Consider the following 24,847-nt stretch of genomic DNA (forward strand, 5'->3'; position numbering starts at 1 on the left):
TTAAAAAAAAAAACTTTTAGTATTTAATTTCAGCTAATATCCTGATAATATCTCATTGTTTCATAAATGAGTTCCATGGTTGATTTCTTGGGATTAGGATCCAGACAAGGTCCACACATTGCAACACTGCATGATGTGGATATGTCCCAGAAGTATCATATTCTAAAGTGGTTTCTTTCACTTAATTACCCTCAGTATTTAACAGGTTATTTAATCTACATATTTTCTGTATTTTGGATATAGTTTATTTTATTCCTATGATGTCTATTATCATGTCCCTATTACACTCTGTATTTCTTATTAACTGGTTTGATCTTGATCAGATTCCATTTTTGGCAATGAGTGATGCTTTGAACTTCCTACACATCTCACCAGGAGATGAGGATGTGATATTATGATTGATTAGTGAGTGCAGCTGATCTGTCCATTACAATGGCTTCAAAACAAAACAAAACACAAAGCGGATATAGATGATCACCATCACCACTGAAAATTCCCCAATTTCTCTTCCCAGTCAATTCTTACCCCAGAGTCAATCACTTTTTTGAAAAAAAATCTACCATTGATAAGGTTTTCCTGTTCTAGAACTGTATATAAATGGCATCACACAGATGCCACTCTGTATCTGGGTTCTTTCATTATTCCGTTATTTTGATTGTATGAATATACCACAGTTTATGTATCCATTTTCCCACGAAGGATACTGAGTCCACACCCCGGGAGCCGAAGGTCACAGCTGGCGGGACTTAGCTTCCATTGGATCCTAAAGCGTTCCCGTTCTTTTCCCCGCCGCGTCCCATCCCTCCGCGTCTCGCCTCCTGCAGCTGGGAAGCCACAAAGCTCCCAGTGGGCGGCTGTTGGTGTAGATTTGACTGACAACCAAGATGCCCAGTGATCAGGGTCCTCCGGACACCGAGTCGGCTTCGCCCACTTGACTTAGTTCCGAAAATCTTGTTTGTTTTTTGTTTAATCTTGTATTAAATCTAGTGTCCAACCCTCGCTTGAACGAACTGGGAGAATTGGGTGTATCCTTAAAAATTAGTTTAAGACGTCATCCTTGGGGCGCCTAGGTGGCTTAGTCGGTTAAGCGTCCGACCTTCGCTTAGGGCATGATCTCATGGTTCGTGGGTTCGAGCCCCGCGTCGGACTCTGTGCTGCCTGCCAGCTCAGAGCCTGGAGCCTGTTTCAGAGTCTGTGTCCCCCTCTCTCTCTGACCCTTCCCTGCTCACGCTGTCTCTCTCTCTCTCTCTCTCGCCTAGAAATAAATAAAACATTTAAAAAATTAAAAAAAAAAAAAGACGTCATCCTTTTACAACGGGAACCCTCCCCTCTGGCCGAGTATGAGACTGGAACGCTAACGCGTTGCTCCCGCGTTTTCAAATGTCCCTTCCAGGACGCCGTCCCCTTCCCGATACGCTAAGCGCTGGTCGAGCGCACAGGCCTTCCGGGAGGTCTAGGAAGTCGCTCGGCTGTCTGCGAGAGGCGGGGTTCTCTCCGCACGCCGCGGAATACAGCTGAGGGTGTAGACCCGAAACCTGGCGACTGGGGGAGCGGAGCGGGGAGGGGCGGGTCGGTCCCGTGGCTGCTGATCTGGACGAGGGGCCTCCGACGCTGCAGCTGTCTGACCGACAGGTGGCCATTCATTCCGGTGCAGGAGCGGGAGCCCCTTCGGGGGCTCTTTTCGCGCCGTGCCCAAGCCCGAAGGAGCGCCGCCCTGCGCTTACCTTGGGCCGCTGCCCACTGTCTCCGAGCCGAGGGCGTCCCCCTTCTTCCACCCTGCGGCCCCGGCTTTTGCTGCCATGGCATTTCCCCATCGGCTGGACGCCCCAGAGCTGCCTGACTTCTCCATGCTCAAGAGACTGGCCCGAGACCAGCTCATCTATCTGCTGGAGCAGGTCAGTGCCCGCCACGCCTGGGGCCTTTCCCGCATCGACAGTTTGGCGCTCGCTGGACGCGGAGTTCTTCCTTGCGGCTTCCCCTTGATCTTGGTCCAGGCCCTTGGTATTGTCCTTGGAATTCTACAGCAGGTCAAACGTGAAGCAGATAGGGAGGAAAACCAGAGGGCAGTAAGAGCTCCTTGGGTCCTGGCAGAGAGTTCATGAAAGTCTCTTCTTTTTCGTAGAGGCAAAGTCCTATCCCGCATCACTGGGGTTGGAACGATGGTTAAGACACCTTTGTCCTTAGGAGCCCTGTGAAACACACATTACCACATAGGGGCCATCACGTGGTACATGGGTGCTAGCTAGAGTGTCGGAAGCGTTCAGAGCAAGCAGGCATTTCTAGCTGGAGTGGTCTAGGAGTTTCCAGGATTCTAGGATTGTGAAGAATAAGCGTGTTTCCCTTGGAGATGGAGGAGCGTGTTCGAGATGGACTGGTTGGTAGGAGCAAAGTTAGGGAGCCAGGGAAGGACAAGGCATGTAAGGGAAGAGAGCAATCAGGAGTTAGCAGTAGGCCTTAGGCCCTACTGAAGGTTTTCTTTCCCCACCTACCGTGTGAGGCGGTGCTTGAAGACGATTCTCATAGCCACGTGTGGAGGGGGGTAAATGGGCAACAAGAAAAACGCTAGTTAGGAGATGATAGGATCAGGCAAAATTAGTGACAGTGGGAATGAAGGGTAGTGATGGCTTTTTCAGTCATGGCGAAGGAAGACTCAAAGATTTACTGGTTGTTTGTGAAGGTTGAGAGAGAAGCAAAGCTGAGTTTGAGGTTTTTATCTTGTCTTACTTGGAAAATAATGCCGTTGCTGCCGTTGTGGGTTATATGCATATTTGTTTGTTTAATGTCCACGTTCCCCACTAGGTTAGAAGGGTCTTGAGGACAGAGAACACATGTGTTTTGGTCAACACTGTGTACCCAATGAGTATGTAGCCAAGAGTCAAGCAATAGCATGTGCTTAATAAATATATGTATTTATATATATTTAATAAATATATATTTTTAAGTTTATTTCTTTTTAGAGAGAGAGAGAGCATGAGTGGGGGAGGGACAGAGAGGGAGAGAATCCCAAGCAGGTTCCAAACTGTCCGCGCAGAGCCTGACGTGGGGCTCAATCTCACGACCCTGAGATCGTGACTTGAGCTGAAATCAAGAGTCAGCTGCCTAGCCAAGTGAGCCACTGAAGGAGCCCTTAATTTTTTTTTTTTTTTTTTTTGCATGAACACTGAATGGAAATGAATTAGAGGTGTGGGCCGATTAGTTTGGGTTTGGGCAGGGTCGAGTGAAGATGCCAGTAGACACGTCTTGTGACATGCAGTAGGTAGAAATGTGCAGCTGAGGGGACTGTGGGGACTGGGAAGAACCTAGGGGGATCTAGGACCAAATTTTCTATCCCATTCTTAGGTCCCGTAGTGGTAGCACAGTGATTTGCACATAAAAGACGCTCCACAAACGTCTGAGGAATTGAAAAGAGGTGCTGGTTAAAGCCGCCAGTTCAGGAGGGAAGCACACGAAAGTGAGACCAAGGATAGGAACTTGGACATGGAGCTCAGGAAGAGCTGCACACGAGGGTGACCCAACACGGCCGATGCGGGGTTCTGTGCGATAACATCCTCTTCAGACTGATTTTGTCTGACTTCCCGCTTGTTGAAGGGCACTGCTTTTCAGGCTGGAAACCTCAGAAGCGTCTTTGACTCCTCCTCCCTCCTCATATTGAACTGAGCCAGTTTGCCGAGTCCTAAGGATATTTCCTTACACCTGACTTTAAACAGAGATTATGAAATAACACGTGCACAGCATAGAGAAGGTGGAAGATAAGGGAAAGTATCAAGAGCAAAAAAATCAACCTACAGTCCAATGAGCACAGATACAAGTGCTGTTAACACTATTTCTTTTTTTTTTTTTAATATTTTTTATTTATTTCTAGGAGAGAGAGAGACAGCATGAGCAGGGGAGGGTCAGAGAGAGAGGGAGACATAGACTCTGAAACAGGCTCCAGGCTCTGAGCTGGCAGTCAGCACAGAGCCCGACGCGGGGCTTGAACCCACGAACCGTGAGATCATGACCTAAGCGAAGGTCGGACGCTTAACCGACTAAGCCACCCAGGCGCCCCAACACTGTTTATTTCTTTCAAGGATTTGAAAACTCTTACACATTCCCGCTGTCCGTAACCTAGTTTTGTTCACAGCACCACCGGCTTAGATCAGGTCCTCATTCACTACTATACGCTCGGGCTGCTTTCACCTCGCAGGCGGACTCCTTGCCTCTGCTTTCTCATGCCCCCGATCCACTGGACCCACAGTGCCCAGGTTTATCTAACCAACATTTTGCTTCAGGGCGCGAAAGCTTTTTGTTTGCCCTCGTTCTAGAGGATCAGCTCCAAGCTCCCTAACCTCACATCGGGATTGAGGGCTCCAGTCCTATTCCCCAGCGCCCCCCTGCGTCAGGATCGCCCAGCCTCGGGGCCGCTGTCCTTTGGGGCTGGCTCATTGTTGGCTGTGGGACTGTCCTGTGCCCTGCGGGATGTTTTAGCAGCTCCTCTGCCCACTAGATGCCAGTAACTATCCCCCCCCGCCCCAATTCAGATAATCAGGAATGTCTCCAGACACTGCCACGTGGCCCCTGTGGGGCAGGACCGCCCCTGGTTGAGAACCATTGAGCTGCCTGAACCTTACGCATCAACCAAACTGAATCGCTTGTCCCGTCCGTAGCCACTCAGCCTGCTCTCCTTCCCTGGCCTTTGCGGGACTGCTTCCTTAATACATCGCTGCCAACTCCCTACCTATTTGCCAAGGCCTAGTTGAGAGGAAACTTTTTTTTTAAGTTTATTTACTTTGGAGGAGAGAGAGAGAGAGAGAGCAAGCAGAGGAGGGGCAGAAAGAGAGGGAGAGAGTCTCAAGCAGGGTCTGAGCAGTTAGGGCAGAGCCCGATGCAGGACTCGAAATCACAAACCCTGAGATCATGATCTGAGCCAAAACCAAAAATCAGAAACCTTAGCTGACTGAGCCATTCAGGTGCCCCGAGAGGAAACTTTGTTTTTTATTAAAAAAATTTTTTTTAATGTTTATTTATTTTTTTGAGAGTGAGAGACAGAGCGTGGGCAGGGGAAGGGCAGAGAGAGAGGGAGACACAGAATCGGAAGCAGGCTCCAGGCTGTGAGCTGTCAGCACAGAGCCCGATGCAGGGCTCAAATTCATGGACCATGAGATCCTGACCTGAGCCGAAGTCGGACGCTAACCGACTGAGCCACCCAGGCGCCCCATCATGGCCTCGAGAGGAAACTTTTAACAACGTCCCTCACTCTACCACTCAGTGTGAGCTCTCCTTCCCCTGAGCAGACGAGACAGCAACGTCAGGAGTGATGCAGGAATCAGACGGCAGGGGATGGGGATGGGAGAGTAAGTGGGTGGGTGAGGACTGTTCCGGGCTACGTTTTCTGCACTAAACAGGGGTTGTTTTTGTAAATCAGAAGAAAAATCTACTTACAAAGCTACGGCAGTTACTTAAGGGGTTGCCGGTTATGAGGTGGGGCCTTGTTTGGCTTGGTTTTGTTCAGCGGGCGAGCGGGCTTATTGGGAGGCCGGGTGGAAAACGGGCAATGATGCAGAACAAGGTCCTGGGCGAGCAGGAGTGTTGAGTGACAAGGCCTTGACCTTGGAAAGAAGATGAAATAACTTTCCACTGAGAAATGAGAAGACAGACGGGGTGAACATAGAAAGAAACATCCAGCGTGGATATAGACCGTGAATAAGGCGCTGGAGTAGACGATGCCCAGCGCACTCCCGACCCAGCCTGTGCTTTTATTAAGTGGATCACTGGACAGGCTCTCGGCTGAGGGAGCATGTGTGACCTGTGAGTGACTCAAGATACTGTGCCCTTCAGCTCCCAGGAAAAAAGGACTTGTTCATTGAGGCGGATCTCATGAGCCCTTTGGATCGTATCGCCAATGTCTCCATCCTGAAGGTACGCGCCCCTTTTCCCAAGGGACTCGGGCCCCTCTTTCCTCATTAAGCAGTTTTGCTTTTGATGAACAGTACAAATTACCGAAGAGTGACTACCCTACCCAGTAAATACAGGGTAGCTGAATCGGGTGGATGAAAGCGGGTTGATGCTGTTGTTTGGATTGGTTTTGAATTGTTTGATCTTGGGTTGTTGGCTTTTCTCTTTCCTGTTGCCAGTGTGAGGAAAGTTCAGTGGGAAGGCTGTTGGGGAGGCGGTGTGGTCCCTAGAAAGTACGGCGAACAGGAGCCCATACTGAAGTCCCCTTTGCGTTGTGCTTTGGGTTTCCAAGCGCTTACGTCCTTGGTCTTGTTGGCTTCTCTCTGCAGCAACACGAAGTAGACAAGCTGTACAAGGTGGAGAACAAGCCAGCCGTCAGCTCCAGTGAACAGTGAGTGTCCGGGAGAGGCTGTCCGGGCCCCCGGCCGCAGGAGGGCCCCGCACGTCTGCCTCGGTTGGGCCTGGGCCGGGGCCCGCGCCTTGTCTGCGATGTGCTTCGTCTCCCTTTGGGCACTTCCTCCCTCCCTTGTTCTCTTCTCTCTCTGGCCCACTCTGCCGTCTCTAACCAGACTGATCAGTCGTCCAAAACTGTTTCCATTATGCTGCTCACAGGAACCTCCAGGCGCCACCGCCCCCCCCCAACTTACTTACTGACTAAAGTCCAGATTGCCCATCGCAGATTCCAAGGCTCTCTCCAGGGCGCCCCACGCTGCCTTTCCAGCCTCGTCTGTCACTTGTCCCCTCAAGCCTCTGCTTGACACACACGGGCACGTGCCGCCCATCTATGGCCTTCCCCCGCCCCCCCGCCACTCCATTCTCTCCTGCCCTCACTGCTCCTGCGCAAAACGCCCGGCCTTCCGAGCCTGGCCGCACCCACTCCATGAAGCCCTGTGTCGCCTTTCCTGTCCGGGGTGGGGGCGTCCCTCCTCCTCCGCGGCTCCCTGGTGTTTAGTATCTGTCCTTTCCACCTGGCACCTGGTCACACGCAGCCTATTGTCTGGCCTTTGTTTTTATTTTGTTTGTTTTTCCATCTTAGGTAATGTTCATCCTCCCTTAGAGGAAAACACCCCAGTTTGAGAAACACTATCTTACTTACTTTCTTGTATTATTTTTAACACTCGATTATTAATATACTCCATACATGCGTGCGTCTCATTTTGCCCAGTAGATTATAAATTACGGGAGAGCAGGAGCCCCTGGCCCCCTGCCCCCCACCCCTCCCCCGTGCCAGTGTAGCTGCTGTACGGGGGGAGGCTTCTGCGCCCGGTGTGTGGTGGGCCGGGAGAGCCGGCCCGGCTGAGGACAGCAGGCCTGGTGAGAGGAGCAGACGGTGAGAGAGTTCAGTGGTTTCCGTTTCCCCCAGCTGCCATCACCACCGTCATGCCTTCCCCTCACTGCGGCTTTCTGGGTCTTCTCCCTTCTCGCCCGCAGGCTGTGCTTCTTGGTCCGACCCCGCATCAAGAACATGCGATACATTGCCAGTGAGTACGCCACTGCGCTGCGTGTGACCGCGACCTGGGCGGGAGTGGCCAGGATTAAGGGCCTGGGCCATGATGACCTTTTAATAAGAAAAGACGGTTCGAGGGTCGCCTGGGTGGCGCCCTCGGTTAAGCAGCTGACTTCAGCTCAGATGGTGATCCTGTGGTCCGTGGGTTCAAGCCCCGCGTCGGGCTCTGGGCTGACAGTGCAGAGCCTGCTTGGGCTTCTCTCTCCCTCTCTCTCTGCCCCTCCTCCACTTGCTCTTTCTCTGTCTCTGAATAAGTTTTAAAAACCCCACTTTAAAAAGAAAAGATGTCTCAAGTTGGCCATACCACTCGTAGAGGATGTCCGCCTCCTTGTTTCCAGCCTGACAGATGGCCTGTGGCTTTCTGGGCTGCCTTCCTTGTCTCTGTAGGTCTCGTCAATGCTGACAAATCGGCTGGCCGAACTCGGAAATACAAGGTGATCTTCAGCCCTCAGAAGGTGAGTCCGGCTGCCGGTGGGAACAGGCGAAGGTAGATCAGGACGGAAGGCTAGGAAGGGGCCAGGGCCCAACAGCTCTCTCTCCCCAAAGCAAACTGTGTGACTGAACAAGATACCTGTCTTTGTCTTGTCATCAGCGTGGTCCTGGTTGTTTAGTGGAGGGTCTGTCATCACACTGCCCCAGTTAAGGATGGTGGAGTTGTGAGTGGTGGCCTCTGCGTAGACTTCTTGTGAAGTAGAACCTGCTATGCCTCCCTTCCGACACAAATGTCTGTATCGTAAGCTGCACTCTGTTATGGTTTCAGTGACTTTCTTCTTCTGTCCCTTTAATAATAGACAATAAATCCTTACCCTCCCCCACACCCACTGCTCCTCCAAGGCATGTGGCCGGCCGCCCCTGGGCTGCTAGAACTTTACTGGGTACTTTGGAAAAGCCTTTCTTACACAAGAAAGGACCCTTAGAGACCACTTCACTCCACCCCGGCTCTGAGCATCGGAGGGAAGTGAGGCCCGAGGTCCCGCAGTGAGTTAGCGTAACCAGGCTAGGTCTCTTCCACCCTTTTATCTCAGTAAGTGTAGTGTTCAGGGTCCTGCCATAGCTCCTCCGTTTCCTGATTCCATCAGGCTCCGCTCTCACCCCCACGTCAGCAAGGTGCATCGTGGGTACATCCTCGGTCCTACTGATTAGAAGGATCGGTGTGCCGGGTCTTTGCACCGCCTGCCCTAGGCCCTGTAAAGCTGTACCAAGTAGCACACGCTGCAGGTAGAGCAGACAGAAATTAAGGTTGAAAGGACAGGGATTTATTCTCTTTCAAATTTTCCCCCCAAAACTAGAGATAATAGAAGCAATAGCTAAACTAAAATAAAGGCAGAGTGGGTGTGAATCCTTGCTTAGCTCTGGTTACCTGCGTGATCTTGGACGCGGCACTTAACTGCTCTGTGCCCCAGTTTTCTCATCTGTACGAGGGAGTTGATAGTAGTACTTGCCTCTTATTTTTTAAATAACATTAACAGGGCTGAGCATTTTTACTTTTTATTATTTTAATTTCAGTACAGTTAACATATAGTGTCATTAGTTTTAGGTGTATAACACAGCGATTCACCAATTCCATACGTCACCCCGGGCTCATCACAAGCGCCCCCCACCACTCCCCATCGCCTGTTTCCCCCATCCCCCCACGGTGACCATCAGCGTGTTGTCTGTAGTTAAGGGTGTTTCTCGGTTCATGTCTCGCTCCCTTTTGTTTTCCCTTTGCTCATTTGTTTTGTTTCTTAAATTCCACGTGTGAGGGGCACCTGGGTGGCTCAGTCGGTTAAGCATCTGACTCTTGATTTCAGCTCAGGTCTTGACCCGCAGGTCGGGGTGATTGAGCCCCACATCAGGCTCTGCACTGATAGTGTGGACCCTGCGTGGGATTCTCTCTCTCCTCTCTCTGCCCCTCCCCCGCACGCTCTCTTCCTCTCTCCTCCCCTTAAAAATTAATAAATGAACTTTAAAAGATTCTACGTATGATTCCAATCATATGGTATTTGTCCTTCTCTAACTAACTTCTCTTAACATTATACTTTCTAGATCCATGCATGCCGTTGCAAATGGCAAGTATTTACTTCTCTTAATTTAAATGACTTTCAATTTTTGTTATGAAATCTAGTGAAATCACAGGCTTATATTGTTTTCCTATCATGTGAAAGGAATAAGAAGAATCAGTGATCTTCCACTGAAGATCATTTGAAGATTTGTAGAACAGTCTTACAGCTACTTACCCTGTTTAGAAATACACATATATCAAGTATGACATCATTACCAGGGCAAGAAATTATTGAGTATCATAACTATTCAGAATTACAGGCTACTTTTCAATGTTATTAAAAGAACTATGGCAATAAATTCTACCTTTTGGAGTCTTACAAAACCTCTTTTTTCAAATTATCCTTCCATGGACAGATTTGTTTAAACAAGGAATAGAACAAGTCGGTAATAGTTTCAAATAGTCCTACAAGCCTCCCTGTTACACAGAAAAACAAAATTGGTATTTCAATGAATCTTGTCCATCTCACATCGCAGCTTATCAGGTTCTTTGACCTAATTTTATGTCACTGGACCATCTCTCCCTCAGTTTCCGTAGCAAAGATGTCTCTCTCTCTTCCTGAGACTCCTCTTGTTAATTATGAGGATTGGCAGGTTTCGAATTCTAACAGTTAGCCCTCTAAGTAGGCCTCCAGTTTCAGGTGTACTGACAGATGAGTGAGGGATGGGGGGCCTGGCTGGCTCAGTCCATAGAGCATACAACTCTTGCTCTTGGGGTTGTGAGTTTGAGCCCCACATTGGCGTAGAGCCTACTTTATTTTTTATTTTTATTAAGAACATTTTTTTCCATGTTTATTTATTTTTGAGAGAGAGGGAGAAAGAGAGAGAGTGCGTGAGCAGGGGAGGGGCAGAGAGAGAGGGAGAGACACAGAATCTGAAGCAGGCTCCAGGCTCTGAGCTATCAGCACAGAGCCCGATGCGGGGCTTGAACCCATGAACTGCGAGATCATCACCTGAGCTGAAGTCGGACGCGTAACTGACTGAGCCACCCAGGCGCCCCTCGCCTTTTCTATTTCTGAGGCGAGGTCATTCCCTTCCTCCCACATCCGTCTTCAGAACTCACCCTTCGGTGACAGCTGAACTGCCTTCTCCTTTGTGGAGTTTTCCAGTGTCTCGGGGAGAGAAGAGCGCTGGACTGAATACATAAATAAAGGGGATGAAGGGGAAACAAAGCCCCGGGCTAGGTGGTCCCAGGGTCCTCCCTGTCCCTCAGAGCCCACGTTCCCTTGTGGCCGCTGGGTTCAGAGAAGAAGGTGGTCACCAGCCACTCCCTCTTGCCTTGCAGTTCCACGCGTGTGAGATGGTGCTGGAGGAAGAGGGAGTGTACGGAGGTGAGAGGAGGCGACTGTGAGTGGAAACGGGGAGCACGAAGAAGGCCCCCTGTATCTGCCTGTGGGCCTGGAAGGAGGGGAGGGCCTGACAGTGGGGGTCGGATAAGGGCCCTTAAAGGAAGGCTGAAGGGGATGCCAGGTGCCGCCATTCCTACCTTCTGAGACAAGGAGAGAGTGTGCCTTCCCTCCTGTGAAGCCCCCTCCCTCCTGTGAAGCCCCCTCCCTCCTGTGAAGCCCCCTCCCTCCTGTGAAGCCCCCTCCCTCCATTCTGCTCGCCCCTCTGCTTGACCTGAGCACAGTGCTCCCAGCCGGAATCGCCCCTGTGCCAGAATCCCCAGGGGCCTCCTTGGCCTGTGGTTGGTCCCTCCCCTCCCCCTCCCGTGTGCTGCTCCCTCCTTTCCTCCAGCCATGGGCACTTCACACATGCTGTTCCCGTTGCCTAGAATGTTCTTCACGCTCAGCTTTTTTTTTTTCCCCCCATACCCCAATTTTACTCAGATTCCAAGCTTAAATGTCGCCTGTTTAGGAAGTGTTTCCTCTACCCTGGCACCCCTGTACGCTTCCCGGGCCCCTGTTGTTGAGGATCCATCCCCAGTCCTCCTGGGTCACTCTGCTAGCTCAGTGGGGGCACAGTTGTAAAGAGGTGTGTCCGGTGCGTTGCCACTCCACTGGGATTCTCTGGCAGAAGATGGGGAGCATGTCTGTTTGGTCCCCACCGTACCCCCAGTGCTGCGCCTGTGTGGCCACCTGTCGGTGTCTGTCCACTAGGGAACGAGCGATTCCTCTGCATGTTGGTCGGCGCTCTCGCGCACACCCCCCCCTTATCACGTCGTGTGACGGGCTGTGGTGGCTGTGTCCCTTTTGTTATCAGACCGCAAACTCTTCAGGGCACCAACTATGTCTTGTTTATCTCTGGGTGTCCCATGCTTCGTGCCGTGCTGGGCATGTGGCAGCCGCTCCGAAATTTCCGCATGACTGCGGGCACTGACCTCCTCTCCCCGCGGAGCCCTGTGCCTTCCGGAGGGAGGCTCCCGCTCTCTGTGCCCGCAGACGTGAGCTGTGACGAATGGGCCAGACTCACGCTGTCTATGCCCACAGATGTGAGCTGTGACGAATGGGCCTTTTCTCTGCTGCCTCTTGACGTGGATCTGTTGAGCATGGAGCTCCCAGAATTTTTCAGGGACTACTTCCTGGTAAGTGCAGGGTCCTTGGGTCTTGGCATTGGCAGGTGGGGACACACATGGAGTCCAGTGGGCTACAGGAGGGCTAGAAATACCGAGGGAACCTTCATCTAACTCGGGAGACTGATTTCCAGAAAAATGCTACCAGTTGATGCCCACAGGACTTGCTCTGGGGTCAATCCGAATGAATGCTTTCAAGCAGCCCCCGCGCCTGCCTTCCTGCCCTGGCCCCCCTCCAGATGGGTCTGTTGGGGGGGCCCATATCTCCGTGGCCCATATGGCCCCTGCAGGAAGGAGATCAGCGTTGGATCAACACCGTGGTGCAGGCCTTACACCTCCTCAGCACTCTGTACGGCCCCTTCCCTAACTGCTACGGAATCGGCAGGTGTGCCAAGGTGGGCATTGGCGGTACTGTCCCGACAGCCCCCCTCCCGCCCGTCCTCTCCCCACCAAGGACTGCCCATGGGCATGTGTGACAGAGGTATATTCTTTAGCTTCGTTTCCTTGTTCTGGAATGGGTCCTCAGAGAGGAGGACTTATGTGGCTAATGGAAAGGCCAGAGCCAAGGCCTCTGGGGTAGCACTGCTACGTGTCTTCCTGCGGGGCAGGGACCCTTCCCCATCGACATGGGGAGGGGCGAGGGGTGGGAACAGGCGTGGGTGCAGGAGGCCGTATTGTTAACAATTAGTTTCCCTCCTGGGGTCAAGGAGAGGTGTCACATGGAAAAGAGTTGGCTTCAGTAGGCGCGGGCTGTCGCAGGGGCCCGGACAGAAGACTAGGGCTGTCCTGGTCCCCGGCAGATGTCATATGAATTGTGGAGGACGCTGGAAGAGGAGGAAGATGGCGAAACCAAGGGCCGAAGGCCAGAAATTGGACACATCTTCCTCCTGGACAGAGGTACGTTACGCTCAGCGCTCCCGTCGTCTTTGACCCCCCGGAGACATGGGGGTGTGGTGACAGTGGCGGCCCAGCTGGGATCCTCGGGTTGGGGCTGTGAATGCCGTCGCTGATGGGGAGCGTGGTGCTTGGGCCCTGTGGAGGCACGGGAGCTGACGCGGGGTGAACCGGGTAGGCGCGTGGGTCCGGGAGGACCCTCATGGTTGGGGATCTCGTTTCAGACGTGGACTTCGTGACGGCACTTTGCTCCCAGGTGGTTTACGAGGGCCTGGTCGATGACACCTTCCGCATCAAGTGTGGTAAGTGGCGTCCAGCAAGATGGAGGTGGTGCTCGGCAGCCGGGGCCTCTTGTGCGGGGCAGGGCTGGTGGGAGAGCCCCAGACTCGGAGCCAACTGCTGCCTTCCAGATAGTTCAGGGACTCTTTTTTTTTTTTTTTTTAAATATTTTTATTTATTTCTAGGAGAGAGAGAGAGACAGCGTGAGCAGGGGAGGGCCAGAGAGAGAGGGAGTCACAGATTGAAACAGTCTCCAGGCTCTGAGCGGGCAGTCAGCACAGAGCCCGACGCGGGGCTCGAACCCACGAACCGCGAGATCATGACCTAAGCGAAAGTCAGACGCTTAACCGACTAAGCCACCCAGGCGCCCCCAAGTTCGGGGACTCTTAATGGCAGTTCAGGGAAGGGTAGCACAGGGAAGGCCTCACTGGAGGTCCTCATAGCTGCTCCCTCTGCTCTCAAAGGGAGCGTCGACTTTGGCCCAGAAGTCACGTCCTCTGACAGGAGCTTAAAGGTGCTGCTCAATGCTGAGGACAAGGTGAGGGGATGGGTGCTGGCTGTGGGCTTGTGCGGGCCGTGGGCCCCGGCCCTGGGAGGGGAGGCCGAGCCCGTGGGAGAGGATTCCCCACCGGGAGCGAGCTCAGCCCGGAGCATAGAGCTGGCATTTGACGTACACTTAGGAGACGGGCTCAGCGTTCTCCGTGATTTTGCTAGAACAGCTGGGTGCTGCTCTCATGCGTTCCTCACACCCTCCCGAGGGAGGACGGGCTGGTTAGGGGCGTCTCTGTCGTAAGTCCTTGCCGTCTGGTTCCCCTCGCAGGTGTTCCATGAGATTCGTAACGAGCACTTCTCCAATGTCTTTGGCTTTTTGAGCCAGAAGGCCCGGAACTTGCAGGCTCAGTATGACGTGAGGCCCCCTGTTCTGTTTCCCCAGTGGCTTCCCAAACCTGCTGCCCTTCGGCTCCCTTCTGCTAGGACGACAGCCCGCCGCCTTTTCTCTTGCGTCGGTGGGATCTGAGGGAGGGTGGGGACTGCTCAAGGCTGAGGGTCGGGAGAGGCTGACGTCCCGGGATCTTCCCCCAGCGCCGGAGAGGCATGGACATCAAGCAGATGAAGAACTTCGTGTCCCAGGAGCTCAAGGGACTAAAACAGGAGCACCGCCTGCTGAGTGTCCGTAGGTTTCAGCTTGAGGGGAGGGTGAAGGGGGTGGGCGCTGCAGAGATCTCTCTCTCTCCTGGGAGAGGAGATCTCTGTCCACCCAGTACACAGTGATCCTGTTTTGTCTGAAATGGAAAGAAGGGCTTCTGCATTTCGCCTTAGAAGTGTTTTTTTTTTTTTTATACTTCTATAGGCTTAATGGCAATAATGATTACAATTCTAGATTATTTTATTACATAGTTAAAGTGCCAGGTATTATTCTAACTGATTTATATGCATTCTCTCACATAATCATGTAACTGCCTCCACCACGGCCAGTAAGAAGTTTGTATTCTTCTGGACAATAAAGGCATGTCTCTGGAGAATCAGGAATACATCAGCTTGCTTTTTTGTCCCGTCTGCAGATATCGGGGCCTGTGAATCCATCATGAAGAAGAAGACCAAGCAGGATTTCCAGGAGCTCATCAAGACGGAGCACGGTAGCTGCGGCGGCCCTGCTCGGCCCCTGCCCGGGCTCTGGCTCCCCTCACCCCCAGTCCCTTCCCACCCACCGGAGATGCTTCTGGCTCCTTTCGGCCGATGCTGGCTGTGTGGGCCGCTGCTTCCTGGTAGAAGTCCTGGGGGTCTGTAACCCACCCCAAGGATTGAGGAAGATGGGGAGACAGACACCTGTGGGCACAGATGGCAGCAACTCCCCCCTCTACCCCACCCCCCATAATGAGCTCCCCTGTGTTCACTCACAGCGCTGCTAGAGGGCTTCAACATCCGGGAGAGCACCAGCTACATTGAAGAGCACATAGACCGGCAGGTGAGCAGGGGCTGGGGTTCCGGCACGGCGTCGCGGTGGGGTTGGCCCCAGCCGGACGAAGGGAGAGAAGAACGTCGGTCACGACACTTGACTGTCTTTGACTCTTTCTTCCCACGTAGGTGTCGCCGATCGAGAGCCTTCGCCTCCTGTGCCTTTTGTCCATCACCGAGAACGGTGAGCCCCTGGGGTCGGGGGTGCCAGATTGCCCACCTGTACCTTAGCCGTGGAAGAAATCATGTTGAAGGACAGAGACGAGTGTCCTAGCGGACAGAACGTTTTCCAGTAATTTGGACTCTTTCCCTCATAAAATAAAGCAGTTTTTGTTCTGAGTGAGACACCCCAGGTCCCGATGTATCGTCCTGACCTGAAGCAGGACCACAGCCAAGCCCCCAGGGCAGGCCCCGTCACATCGGAAGACTGCAGAGGCTTAGCGCACAGGGACCTTTATTCCAGCCGGAATGAACCTGCGTTCAACGAGGTTTCATAGTAAAGATACAGTCCAGGAAAAGGGGACAAACAATTTCATAAACATTCCAAAAGCTCTGATTCTGTGGCCTTTTATGGCAGACTTTTAAGCTGCTTATGCAGACTTTTTGCCTGTTTTTTTTCCCAGTTGGAAGTATAGTTTGCACACGATGTCACGTTAGTTTCAGGTGTACGGCACCGTGTCCACAACGCTGGGGACCCCACAGGGGCCGCTACTGCCTGTCACCACACAGCGCTGTGACAGTGTCGTGGACTATTCCCCGTGCCATTCATCCCCGTGACTTACTCACCCTGCGGCGGGAGGCGCCTTCCACTCCCTTCACCCTTTACGGCCACGGCCACTCATGTTTACTGCGAAGTCCTCCCGGGGGACACTGGTCTTCAAGGCTGCTCTCCGCGCCGAGGAGTGGTTTGCTTATTCTGCATCCCCTGTGATTATGGTAGTTGCAAGCCCATTATCCCTACCTCCCTGGAGGGAAGCGTGTCGGGCTGCACTTTCGGACCTCATCTGGACATCTGTCCTATTCCTTGGCAGCAGTAAAGTGGTTCACAGTAGCGCTGGCCCGACGCCAGGAAGGAACGCACACAGGGGCCCCTCCTCCCTCCGCCCCCCTGCGGCCTTTTGCCATCCCCGCTGGGAGCAGCCTGCGCCCCGGTGCCAGCGTCCCTCCCTTGGCGCCCTGGTGGCTCAGGGCTGTGCCTTGGAGCTCTCGGATCCAGGCTCTGCCTCTCACTGAGCAACTTAAGTTTAGGAGTCAGTTTAGAATTGACCTGATAGGATGCGAGGTTAACATTTACTGATTCCCTTTCTCCTGATTAAGGGTTTTTTTGGGGGAGCAAGAGGGTGGTTGGGTGGTTTGGCTGTAGACGTCAGGACACTTCGGCTGGTGTTGGCACGAGCCTGCCCTCTCTGCCCTGCCAGGTCTGATTCCCAAGGATTACCGATCTCTGAAAACACAGTATCTGCAGGTGAGGCCAGGAGAGTGTCCTCTGGGGGGAACTGGGTGGAGGGGGGTCACGGCACGTTCCTGAAAGACACAGAGTCGCCCCTTTCCTGTCTGCGTCCCCATCTTGTTCCCCGTCTGGCCTCCCTCTTAGAGCATCTCGGGACAGTCACCTCGTGACACGTGGAGACCCTCCCCCGCCCCGTCCCTCTGACGCCCCTGTCCCTCCCACGCCCCTGTCTCTCCCATGCTCGGTTCTCTTGGGTGGCCCGTGCTGGGAGACCCGGAGCCACAGAGCCGAGCCCCCACCCCGAGGACTCTCCCTCACTTTAGCATCTTGCAAGGCGTTAATACAGCTTTCCCTCCAGGTCTTTCTCTTCCAGTCTCTCCTCATCTGTGGAGCCCTTCCCACCACCCTTACATCAGTGGCCTTCTCTGTTCTCTCACAGTTTTGTGCTCTTGTGCCTCCTTTGTTTGGTGTTTGGTTATTTCTTCCGGGCACAGGATGCCTGACCCTTCTCTGCCTCACGTCTATACCACCCAGCACCCTACGGTGTGGCGTGTGGTGGCGTGTGGGACGCTCAGTGAATGGCTGAATTGCATTTCCTTCAGAGCTACGGCCCCGAGCACCTGCTGACCTTCTCCAATCTGCGGCGGGCAGGGCTCCTCACGGAGCAGGCCCCTGGGGACACCCTCACGGCCGTGGAGAGTAAAGTGAGCAAGCTGGTGACGGACAAGGCTGCAGGTGAGCCGGTGGGGGGGGGGGGGGCGGGTAGCCCCTTCCTTGCCCCGGTGCCCTCTGCTCGCAACAGTCAGCACCCGGGAGGGAGCGAATGAGCCGGGGGAGGGGAACAGGATTCTGCATGCTCACTGTCATTACCACTGCTTCTGCCGGGAGCAGGGGCCACGTACTGACCCCTTGCTGAGTGCTCAGACCTTTAGATAACAGTTTCTCAGTCCTCACAAAGTAAGTTCACAATCTCCATTTTATAGATAAGGAAACAGGCTCAGAGAGGTCATGTGACTTGTTCAGGGTCCCTCAGTTAGTCAGTCAGCTTTGAACCCAGGTCAGTTTGACTCCAAGACCCGCACACTTAGCCAGTAAGCCCTGTGGATCGCGATTAGTAGATAGCTGGCACCCACCGTGGTGGGGAGAAGGGTGGGGAATGTGTTGATCGGGTCCAGGGGATTCTAGGTGAATGGCTTTGAGGAGGGTCTTGAGAAGTGAGCAGTCCGCCATTTGTCATTTCCTAAGCGCTTCCACCTGTGGCGTGTCATAACCCCCCCCCCCCCCCCCCCCCCCCCCCCCCCCATAGACCTTAGATGAAATCCAGCACAGATTTCCTTCCCAGGGAAGATTACTGATGCCTTCAGTTCTCTGGCCAAGAGGAGCAATTTTCGTGCCATCAGCAAGAAGCTGAATTTGGTACGTAGGAGCAGGGGGCAGGGCAGCTGAGGGTCCAGTCCTTTGTGGGGTGCTCTGGATCCGCTGAGACCTCCCTGTTGTTCTGCTGTTATAAAGATCCTCTGTTTGGTAGCATTACAGTATGAGCTTAATTTAATAATGAGACAAGACACGGGGCACCGGGGTGGCTCAGTTGGTTAAGTGTCCGACTTCAGCTCAGGTCATGATCTCGCAGTTTGTGGGTTCAAGCCCCACGTCGGGCTCTGTGCCGACAGCTCTGTGTCTCCCTCTCTCTCTCCCCCTCCCCCGCTTGCACTCTGTGTGTGTCTCTCTCTTTCCCCAAAAAATAAACATTAAAAAAAATTAAAAGTAATGAGACAGGGCACAAAGATTTATTCACTTAAACATGTAACAAACACCCACCAATGTCGGAAGAAGGCTGAGTGCCACATCAGTGACAGGCATGTCCCGTGTCACCAGGAAATCAGCAAAGGGGCATCTTTTTTTCCAGCTCTTCCTAGGGAGCATGGGGAGCTCATTAAGGAGAACCAGGGGCTACTGAACAAAAGCTTTAATCTTTGGTTAACGAGTCTTTTTAAATTTTTTTTTTAAATAGGGATTTTGCTGGTTTCCCCTTTAGTTGCAGTAAGAACTGTTTGGGGGGATATACTACTTTTCCCTGACCGCGTGCATAAAGGGCTGGGCAGACAAGTTGTCACATGCCTCACGTAGTCCCCTTTGCCCTTCAGATCCCACGTGTGGATGGTGAGTATGACCTGAAAGTGCCACGGGACATGGCGTATGTCTTCAGCGGCGCCTACGTGCCCCTCAGCTGCCGAATCATTGAGCAGGTGAGGACAAGCCACCTGCTCCCGTTCATACCTCACGCTCTGCTCTCTCTGGTCCCCCGGCCTGTCCCGATAACTAAGGAGAAACGTGAGGGTCGCTGCCGCCCCCCTCCTTTCCTCACACTGTCTCAGGCTTGAAGCGGTGCCTGTCTCACCCCCCGCCCCCAGGTGCTGGAGCGGCGGAGCTGGCAGGGTCTGGACGAGGTACTGCGGCTGCTCAACTGCAGCGACGTGGCATTCACAGGTGCGTGGCATTGACCGCGTGGGCGGGGCGGGGCCAGGAGGGCGGGGCGCGCGCAAGGCACGCGGCGGCTCTGATCGGCTCTTTACCGTCTTCACAGACATGGCCAAGGAAGACAAGGCTTCGAGCGAGTGCCTGCGCCTCATCTTGGTGGTGTTCCTGGGTGGCTGCACGTTCTCTGAGATCTCAGCCCTCCGGTTCCTGGGCAGGGAGAAAGGTAAGAGGGAGCACAATGGGATGTGGGGGACAAAGGGCAGTGCTCAGGAAGGCTTGTCGCCAGGCCCCGGGGCGCCACTCGCTGAGTCCGGCTGTGGGCTGGGTGGCAGGGCGCCCTTTCCACCGCGCGGGGCAGCTCGTCGGGCGCGAGACCGTGGCTCGGGCCATCGGGGTCTGATCCAGCCAGGGCTGCGGAGGGAGGGCTCGATGTGGCCGGTGCTGGGGGCCTCCAGTCTGTTCTTAGTCACGGATGCCGGTGCTTTTGACTCCCTAGGGTACAGGTTCATCTTCCTGACCACGGCGGTCACCAACAGTGCTCGCCTTATGGAAGCCATGAGCGAGGTGAAGGCCTGAGGCTCTCCCTGCTGGGGCTGCCGTCTGTCCGGACGCATTTCCCGAAGGGCTGCAGGAATTTGGTCCCAGCTGCTAACAGAGTGTCCACCAGCCACCCTACGCAGAGCTGGGGAGCACGGAACTTGTTTGGGATTTAGCCAAAAGTTATGTAAGGAGAGTGGTCACCTCCTGCCCCCGGGGTATTTCTCTTTTTTGTTCAGGAAGTACAGCTCCTGCTGAAAAGACAGGAGGAGGAGGAGGGACCTTCTGCTAAATCCTGTTTGAGGATCATTGTAAATAAAGCCTCTGCTCCCAAATGTCATGTTTAGTTCTTCCCGTGCACCTCCATCTTCTCAGTGGAGCACAGCAGGGCTTTCCACGGGGTTCGTGTGTTCTGCGGCCTGGATTGTGCAGTCGCTTTGGGCCGGCCTGGCGCTCCCCTGAGACCTGCCCTGTACCAGAGTTTCCCCAACCATAAAATGAGGGGGATGGATTAGACAGGTGATCAGTAAGCACCCTTCCAATTCTAAAATTCTGTAATTCATTATTCTTCCTTCCTTCCTTCTTCCTCCCTCCCTCTTTTCCTTCCTTCCTTCCTTCCTTCCTTGAAACTTCGCCCAACGCAGGGCTCGGACTCATGGCCCCAAGATCAAGAGTTGCATGCTCTACCAACTGAGCCAGCCAGGCACCTCTTGTGATTCATTATCCTTTTAGAAAAAACGTGTCCATTACTTTTTTAACCTAAGGAGACACTTCACTTTTAAGCATTCGTGTCTTATTGCAGAGTGAAAGCTCATGTCCTGTTAGATCAATTGCAGGCCTTGCAAGCGGTGCTTCTAAAAAGGTCAGCAGTGCTCCCCAACTGATGATTTTAGTGGCCTTTCTCTCCCTTGACCTTTTTTGTTTTTTTAAAAAGGTTTATTTATTTTGAGAGAGAGAGCCCATGCTTGCGAGCAGGGAAGAGGCAGAGAGAGAGGGAGAGAGAGCATCCCAAGCAGGTTCCCTGCTGTCAGCGCAGAGCCCGAGGCAGGGCTTAAATCTCACGAACCGAGAGATCATGACCTGAGCCGAAATCAAGAGTCAGATGCTTCACTGACTGAGCCAGCCAGGCTCAGCATTTAAAAATTGTGAACTATTGGGGCGCCTGGGTGGCTTAGTCGGTTAAGCGTCCGACTTTCGCTTAGGTCATGATCTCGCGGTTCATGGGTTCGAGCCCCACATCGGGCTCTGTGCTGACTGCCAGCTCAGAGCCTGGAGCCTATTTCAGTCTGTGACTCCCTCTCTCTCTAACCCTCCCCTGCTCACGCTGTCTCTCTCTCTCTCCTAGAAATAAATTACAAAAACTATTTAAAAAAATTTTTTTTAAAAATTGTGAACTATTGGGGCGCCTGGGTGGCTCAGTCGACTGGGTGAAGCGTCGACTTTGGCTGAGGTCATGATCTCGCAGTTTGGGAGTTCGAGCCCCACGTCGGTCTCTGTGCTGCCAGCTCAGAGCCTGGAGCCTCCTTCAGATTCTGTGTCTCCCTCTCTCTCTCCCTCCTCCACTTGTGCTCTGTCTCTCTGTCTCTCTCAAAAATAAATCAACATTTAAAAAATTTTTTTTAAATTGTGAACTGTAACCACATCTAGAAGTCTCTTTTCGGCCCTCCTCTAACTTAACTTCACTGCCAATGGCCTTTCCTTTCCCCTGTTCAGCTTCTGTGATGCCCTCTTGTCTTCCTGGGGTCTCCTAGATTGTGCTTCCGTCTCCCTGGACGACATCTCTCTGTCTACCCCTGTCCGTCCTGTGTTGTCATCCACTTCCAGATCCCAGGCTTTCATCTCCCTGCTGAACTTCACACTAGGATTTCCAGCATGTTCTCTCCACAGGCGCTTCCAAGCCCACATGTCTAACATAAGCTCTCATGGTGAACCTGTCCTCGTTTCGAATCCCTCCATCTGCTCCTTGTCCTGTGATCCTGTCATTGACATCCTCATCATCTGCCCAAGTTTTGTTCATGCAGAAAGTTGTATCCTTGACCTCAGATGCTTTTTTTTTTTTTTTTCAGTTTTTAATGTTTATTTTTGAAAGGGAGAGAGTCAGAGTGTGAGCAGGGGAGGGTCAGGGAGAGAGGGAGTTACAGAATCTGAAGCAGGCTCCAGGCTCTGAGCTGTCAGCACAGAGCCCGATGCGGGGCTCGAGCTCACGGACGGCGAGATCATGACCTGAGCTGAAGTCAGATGCTTAAGTGACTCAGCCACCCAGGCGCCCCTCAGATGCTTTTCTTTTATCCCCCGCACTCAGCTGGTCCCATTACCCATTAGGACTTAAAAAAAAATTTTTTTTAAGTTGATTTATTTTTGAGAGACAGAGAGAGCATGAGCAGGGGAAGGACAGAAAGAGGGAGACACAGAACCCGAAGCGGGCTCCAGGCTCTGAGCTGTCAGCATGGAGCCTCACACGAGGCTGGAATTCATAAACCGTGAGATCATGACCTGAGCTGAAGTTGGGCGCTTAACAGACTGAGCCACCAGGAGCCCCTCCATTATTTCCCAAAGCTTCTGGCTCATCCTTTCCCCACTGACCCCCGGCAGAGATACTTAATAGTTTTTGCCTGAGGTTTTGCAAGACTGTCCCTTCCAGTCACTCTGTTTCCTATCTGTTCCCCAATTCACAGTGCTGTCACTTACCAAAAGAAAGCTCCAAATCCATGTTGTTGGATCATCAAAACTATTCTTCTCATAGAAGAATGCTATGTCGGCGCATATTCCAAGGAAAATGCATAACTCAGGTACCCAGCTAGAATTTTTACAGGGCCATGTCAAGCCAGTATACAAGATCAAAGACACTGTGGACAGGGCGGTTTGTAGAAAGAATATGTGGTGGTTAGACAGTGAGTCTACGGCCAAGGGAAAAGACTGTGGCACTGCACTTACATTCTAGAACATAATTGTTCTAGAACAGTGCTGTCCAACAGAAATATAGGATCTTGTAAAAAGGTCCTACTTAAACGCAGATTACACAGTGTTTTACATGCTGAGTACATGCTCTGGTTATCTTCCAATGCTTCTATGACTTTGTTGGCTTCAGAATTACAGTGTAAAGGACTGTACAAAACTGTACTGATACCAAAACTGTCTCATCTCTGGGTACTTATGATGCCAGCCCTGGCATCATGTCTGAAGATCACAAATTTTTGAAACTATGAATAACTTCCAAGCTAATCAACAAAGAGTGCAAGTAAATTTAATAAGTGGTGTCTAGGGACACCTGGATTTACTCCGTGGGTTCAGCATCCGACTCTTGATTTCAGCTCAGGTCATGATCCCGCTGTTGGTGAGATCAAGCCCTGTGTTGGGCTCTGTGCTGGCAGCCAGGAGCCTGCTTGGGATTCTCTGTCTCCTGTCCCCCAATCTCTGCCTCTCCCCGACTCGTGCGCACTCTCAAAAATAAATAAATACACTTTTTTAAAAATGTGGTGTCTGTGGTTCGCTCCATGAGCTGTGTGAATGTCTCGTGTGCTGCGGACAAGGGATAAAGAAAGCACAACTAAGTTCTGAAAGCGAGAGAAACACGGTCCTGCCCACGAAGCAAACACACATCCATTACTTTTTCTCCATGTTTGGAAAAGCAAATGAAAAGGAGTCTACGGATGCCCAATACACGCAGGCAAAATGTGCACTTTCATCTGTAAGTGCAAATCAAATGAGGAAATGACAGTCTCTGCCTGTGAAACTAGCAGAGATTTAAATAACAGTGGGTGGGGCGCGTGGGTGGCTTAGTCTGTGGGGCATCCGACTTTCAGCTCAGGTCATGATCTCCCTGCTTGTGGGTTCGAGCTGTATGTCCGGCTATGTGCTGACAGCTCAGAGGCCTGGAGCCTGCTTTGGATTCTGTGTCTCCTTCTCTCTCTGCCCCTCCCCCACCCACACTCATGTGGTCTCTGTCTCTCAAAAATAAATATTTAAGAAATTAAAAATAACAGAGCTGTGGAGGGTGAGAGGAGGGTACACTTCTGGGGAGACTGCCATCATGGGAAGGGAGCATTCAGTAGACCCCCTTCTAGGAATCAACTGTAAGAAAATAAAGCAAGATGCAAAGATTTATGTATGAAGACATTTGTAAAAATTACAATCGAAATAACCATCGTTAGCAAAACAGTTGAATTATGAGAGCTTCCCATCCACAGTATCATGCAACCGAATCACCGGAAGCAAAGCTATATATTAGCATTTACGGAGCCCAAAAAAAAAAAAAAGGTTACAAAAGTGCTTTGATGTCCATTTTGAGGTCTCTTTTAAACTTTATTTTGAGAGAGAGGGAGAGAGAGCAAAGGAGGGGCAGAGGGAGAATCCCAAGCAGGCTCTGCGCTGCCAGCACAGAGCCCAAGGTGGGGGCTCGAACTCCCAACCATGCGATCATGACCTGAGCCAAAATCAGGAGTCCAATGCCTAACCAACTGAGCCACCCAGCTCCCCCGATTTTGTTTTGTTTTTTTCTAGGAGAGAGAGAGAGAGAGAGACAGCGTGAGCAGAGGAGGGTCAGAGAGAGAGGGAGTCACAGACTGAAACAGGCTCCAGGCTCAGAACTGGCAGTCAGCACAGAGCCCGAAGCGGGGCTAGAAACCAAGAACCAAGAGATCATGACCTAAGCGAAAGTCGGACGCTTAACCGACTAAGCCACCCAGGCGCCCCCCGATTTTGAGTTTTAAAAGTTTTTATATAACTGTATAAACCCCTGCTATTTGAAAGAACCACGCCCAGGAGATCTTCATTTCTGTGCCGCTCATGTGACCTGGACGAGCATCTCAAGTCCTTCAGAGACTCTTCTCCTGCGGGAAATGAGAACACCCAACGGCGCTGTCCTGGGAATTAAATGGGGTCACCGTCTAGAAAGGTGCCGGCTCGTGAGCGGGGTGCAGCGTTCCTCCCCTTCCGCGGCAGGGCACGGCTGCCACTCGCGGGGAAGGCTGCCACTGAGGATCAGCTCCAGGCTCGCCGTCCGGACGCGCGTGGGAAACGAGTTAAAGTTAAAGCGCTGAACGCGCTCCGGCCCCTCGGCCCCCGGCGGTTCTCGCCCCTTCTCGGCGGCCTCCAGGCAGCGGCGCGCACTTCGAATCCAAACTACCGCCGGGACGGGGCGGGGCCGGGGCTCGGCGGCTGGACGGGGCGGGGCCGGGGCTCGGCGGCTGGACGGGGCGGGGCGGCGTCTGGGGGACGGGACTCCTGGCTACCGCGAAGCTAAGAGAGGCAGCCACGC

The 24,847-nt window shown here is 52.7% G+C and overlaps 1 protein-coding gene across 1 annotated transcript; it reads left to right on the plus strand.

Moving 5' to 3' along the window:
- Nucleotides 1-1,452: 1,452 nt before the first annotated feature.
- On the plus strand, nt 1,453-19,925 carry VPS33B (VPS33B late endosome and lysosome associated). The gene is made up of 23 exons (XM_039216885.1): nt 1,453-1,895; nt 5,818-5,898; nt 6,264-6,325; nt 7,366-7,415; nt 7,829-7,896; nt 10,770-10,815; nt 11,914-12,008; nt 12,287-12,391; nt 12,797-12,893; nt 13,115-13,192; nt 13,634-13,707; nt 13,990-14,076; nt 14,253-14,343; nt 14,732-14,806; nt 15,071-15,135; nt 15,255-15,309; nt 16,544-16,590; nt 17,178-17,310; nt 17,918-17,991; nt 18,720-18,821; nt 18,987-19,062; nt 19,160-19,276; nt 19,550-19,925. Exons 1-23 carry the CDS (start codon nt 1,800-1,802, stop codon nt 19,627-19,629), a joined length of 1,854 nt encoding a protein of 617 aa, XP_039072816.1. The 5' UTR covers nt 1,453-1,799; the 3' UTR covers nt 19,630-19,925.
- Nucleotides 19,926-24,847: the final 4,922 nt, after the last annotated feature.

Source organism: Hyaena hyaena, unplaced genomic scaffold (genome assembly GCF_003009895.1).
Source record: "Hyaena hyaena isolate Hyena2069 unplaced genomic scaffold, ASM300989v1 scaffold_13, whole genome shotgun sequence".
Lineage (NCBI taxonomy): Eukaryota > Metazoa > Chordata > Mammalia > Carnivora > Hyaenidae > Hyaena > Hyaena hyaena.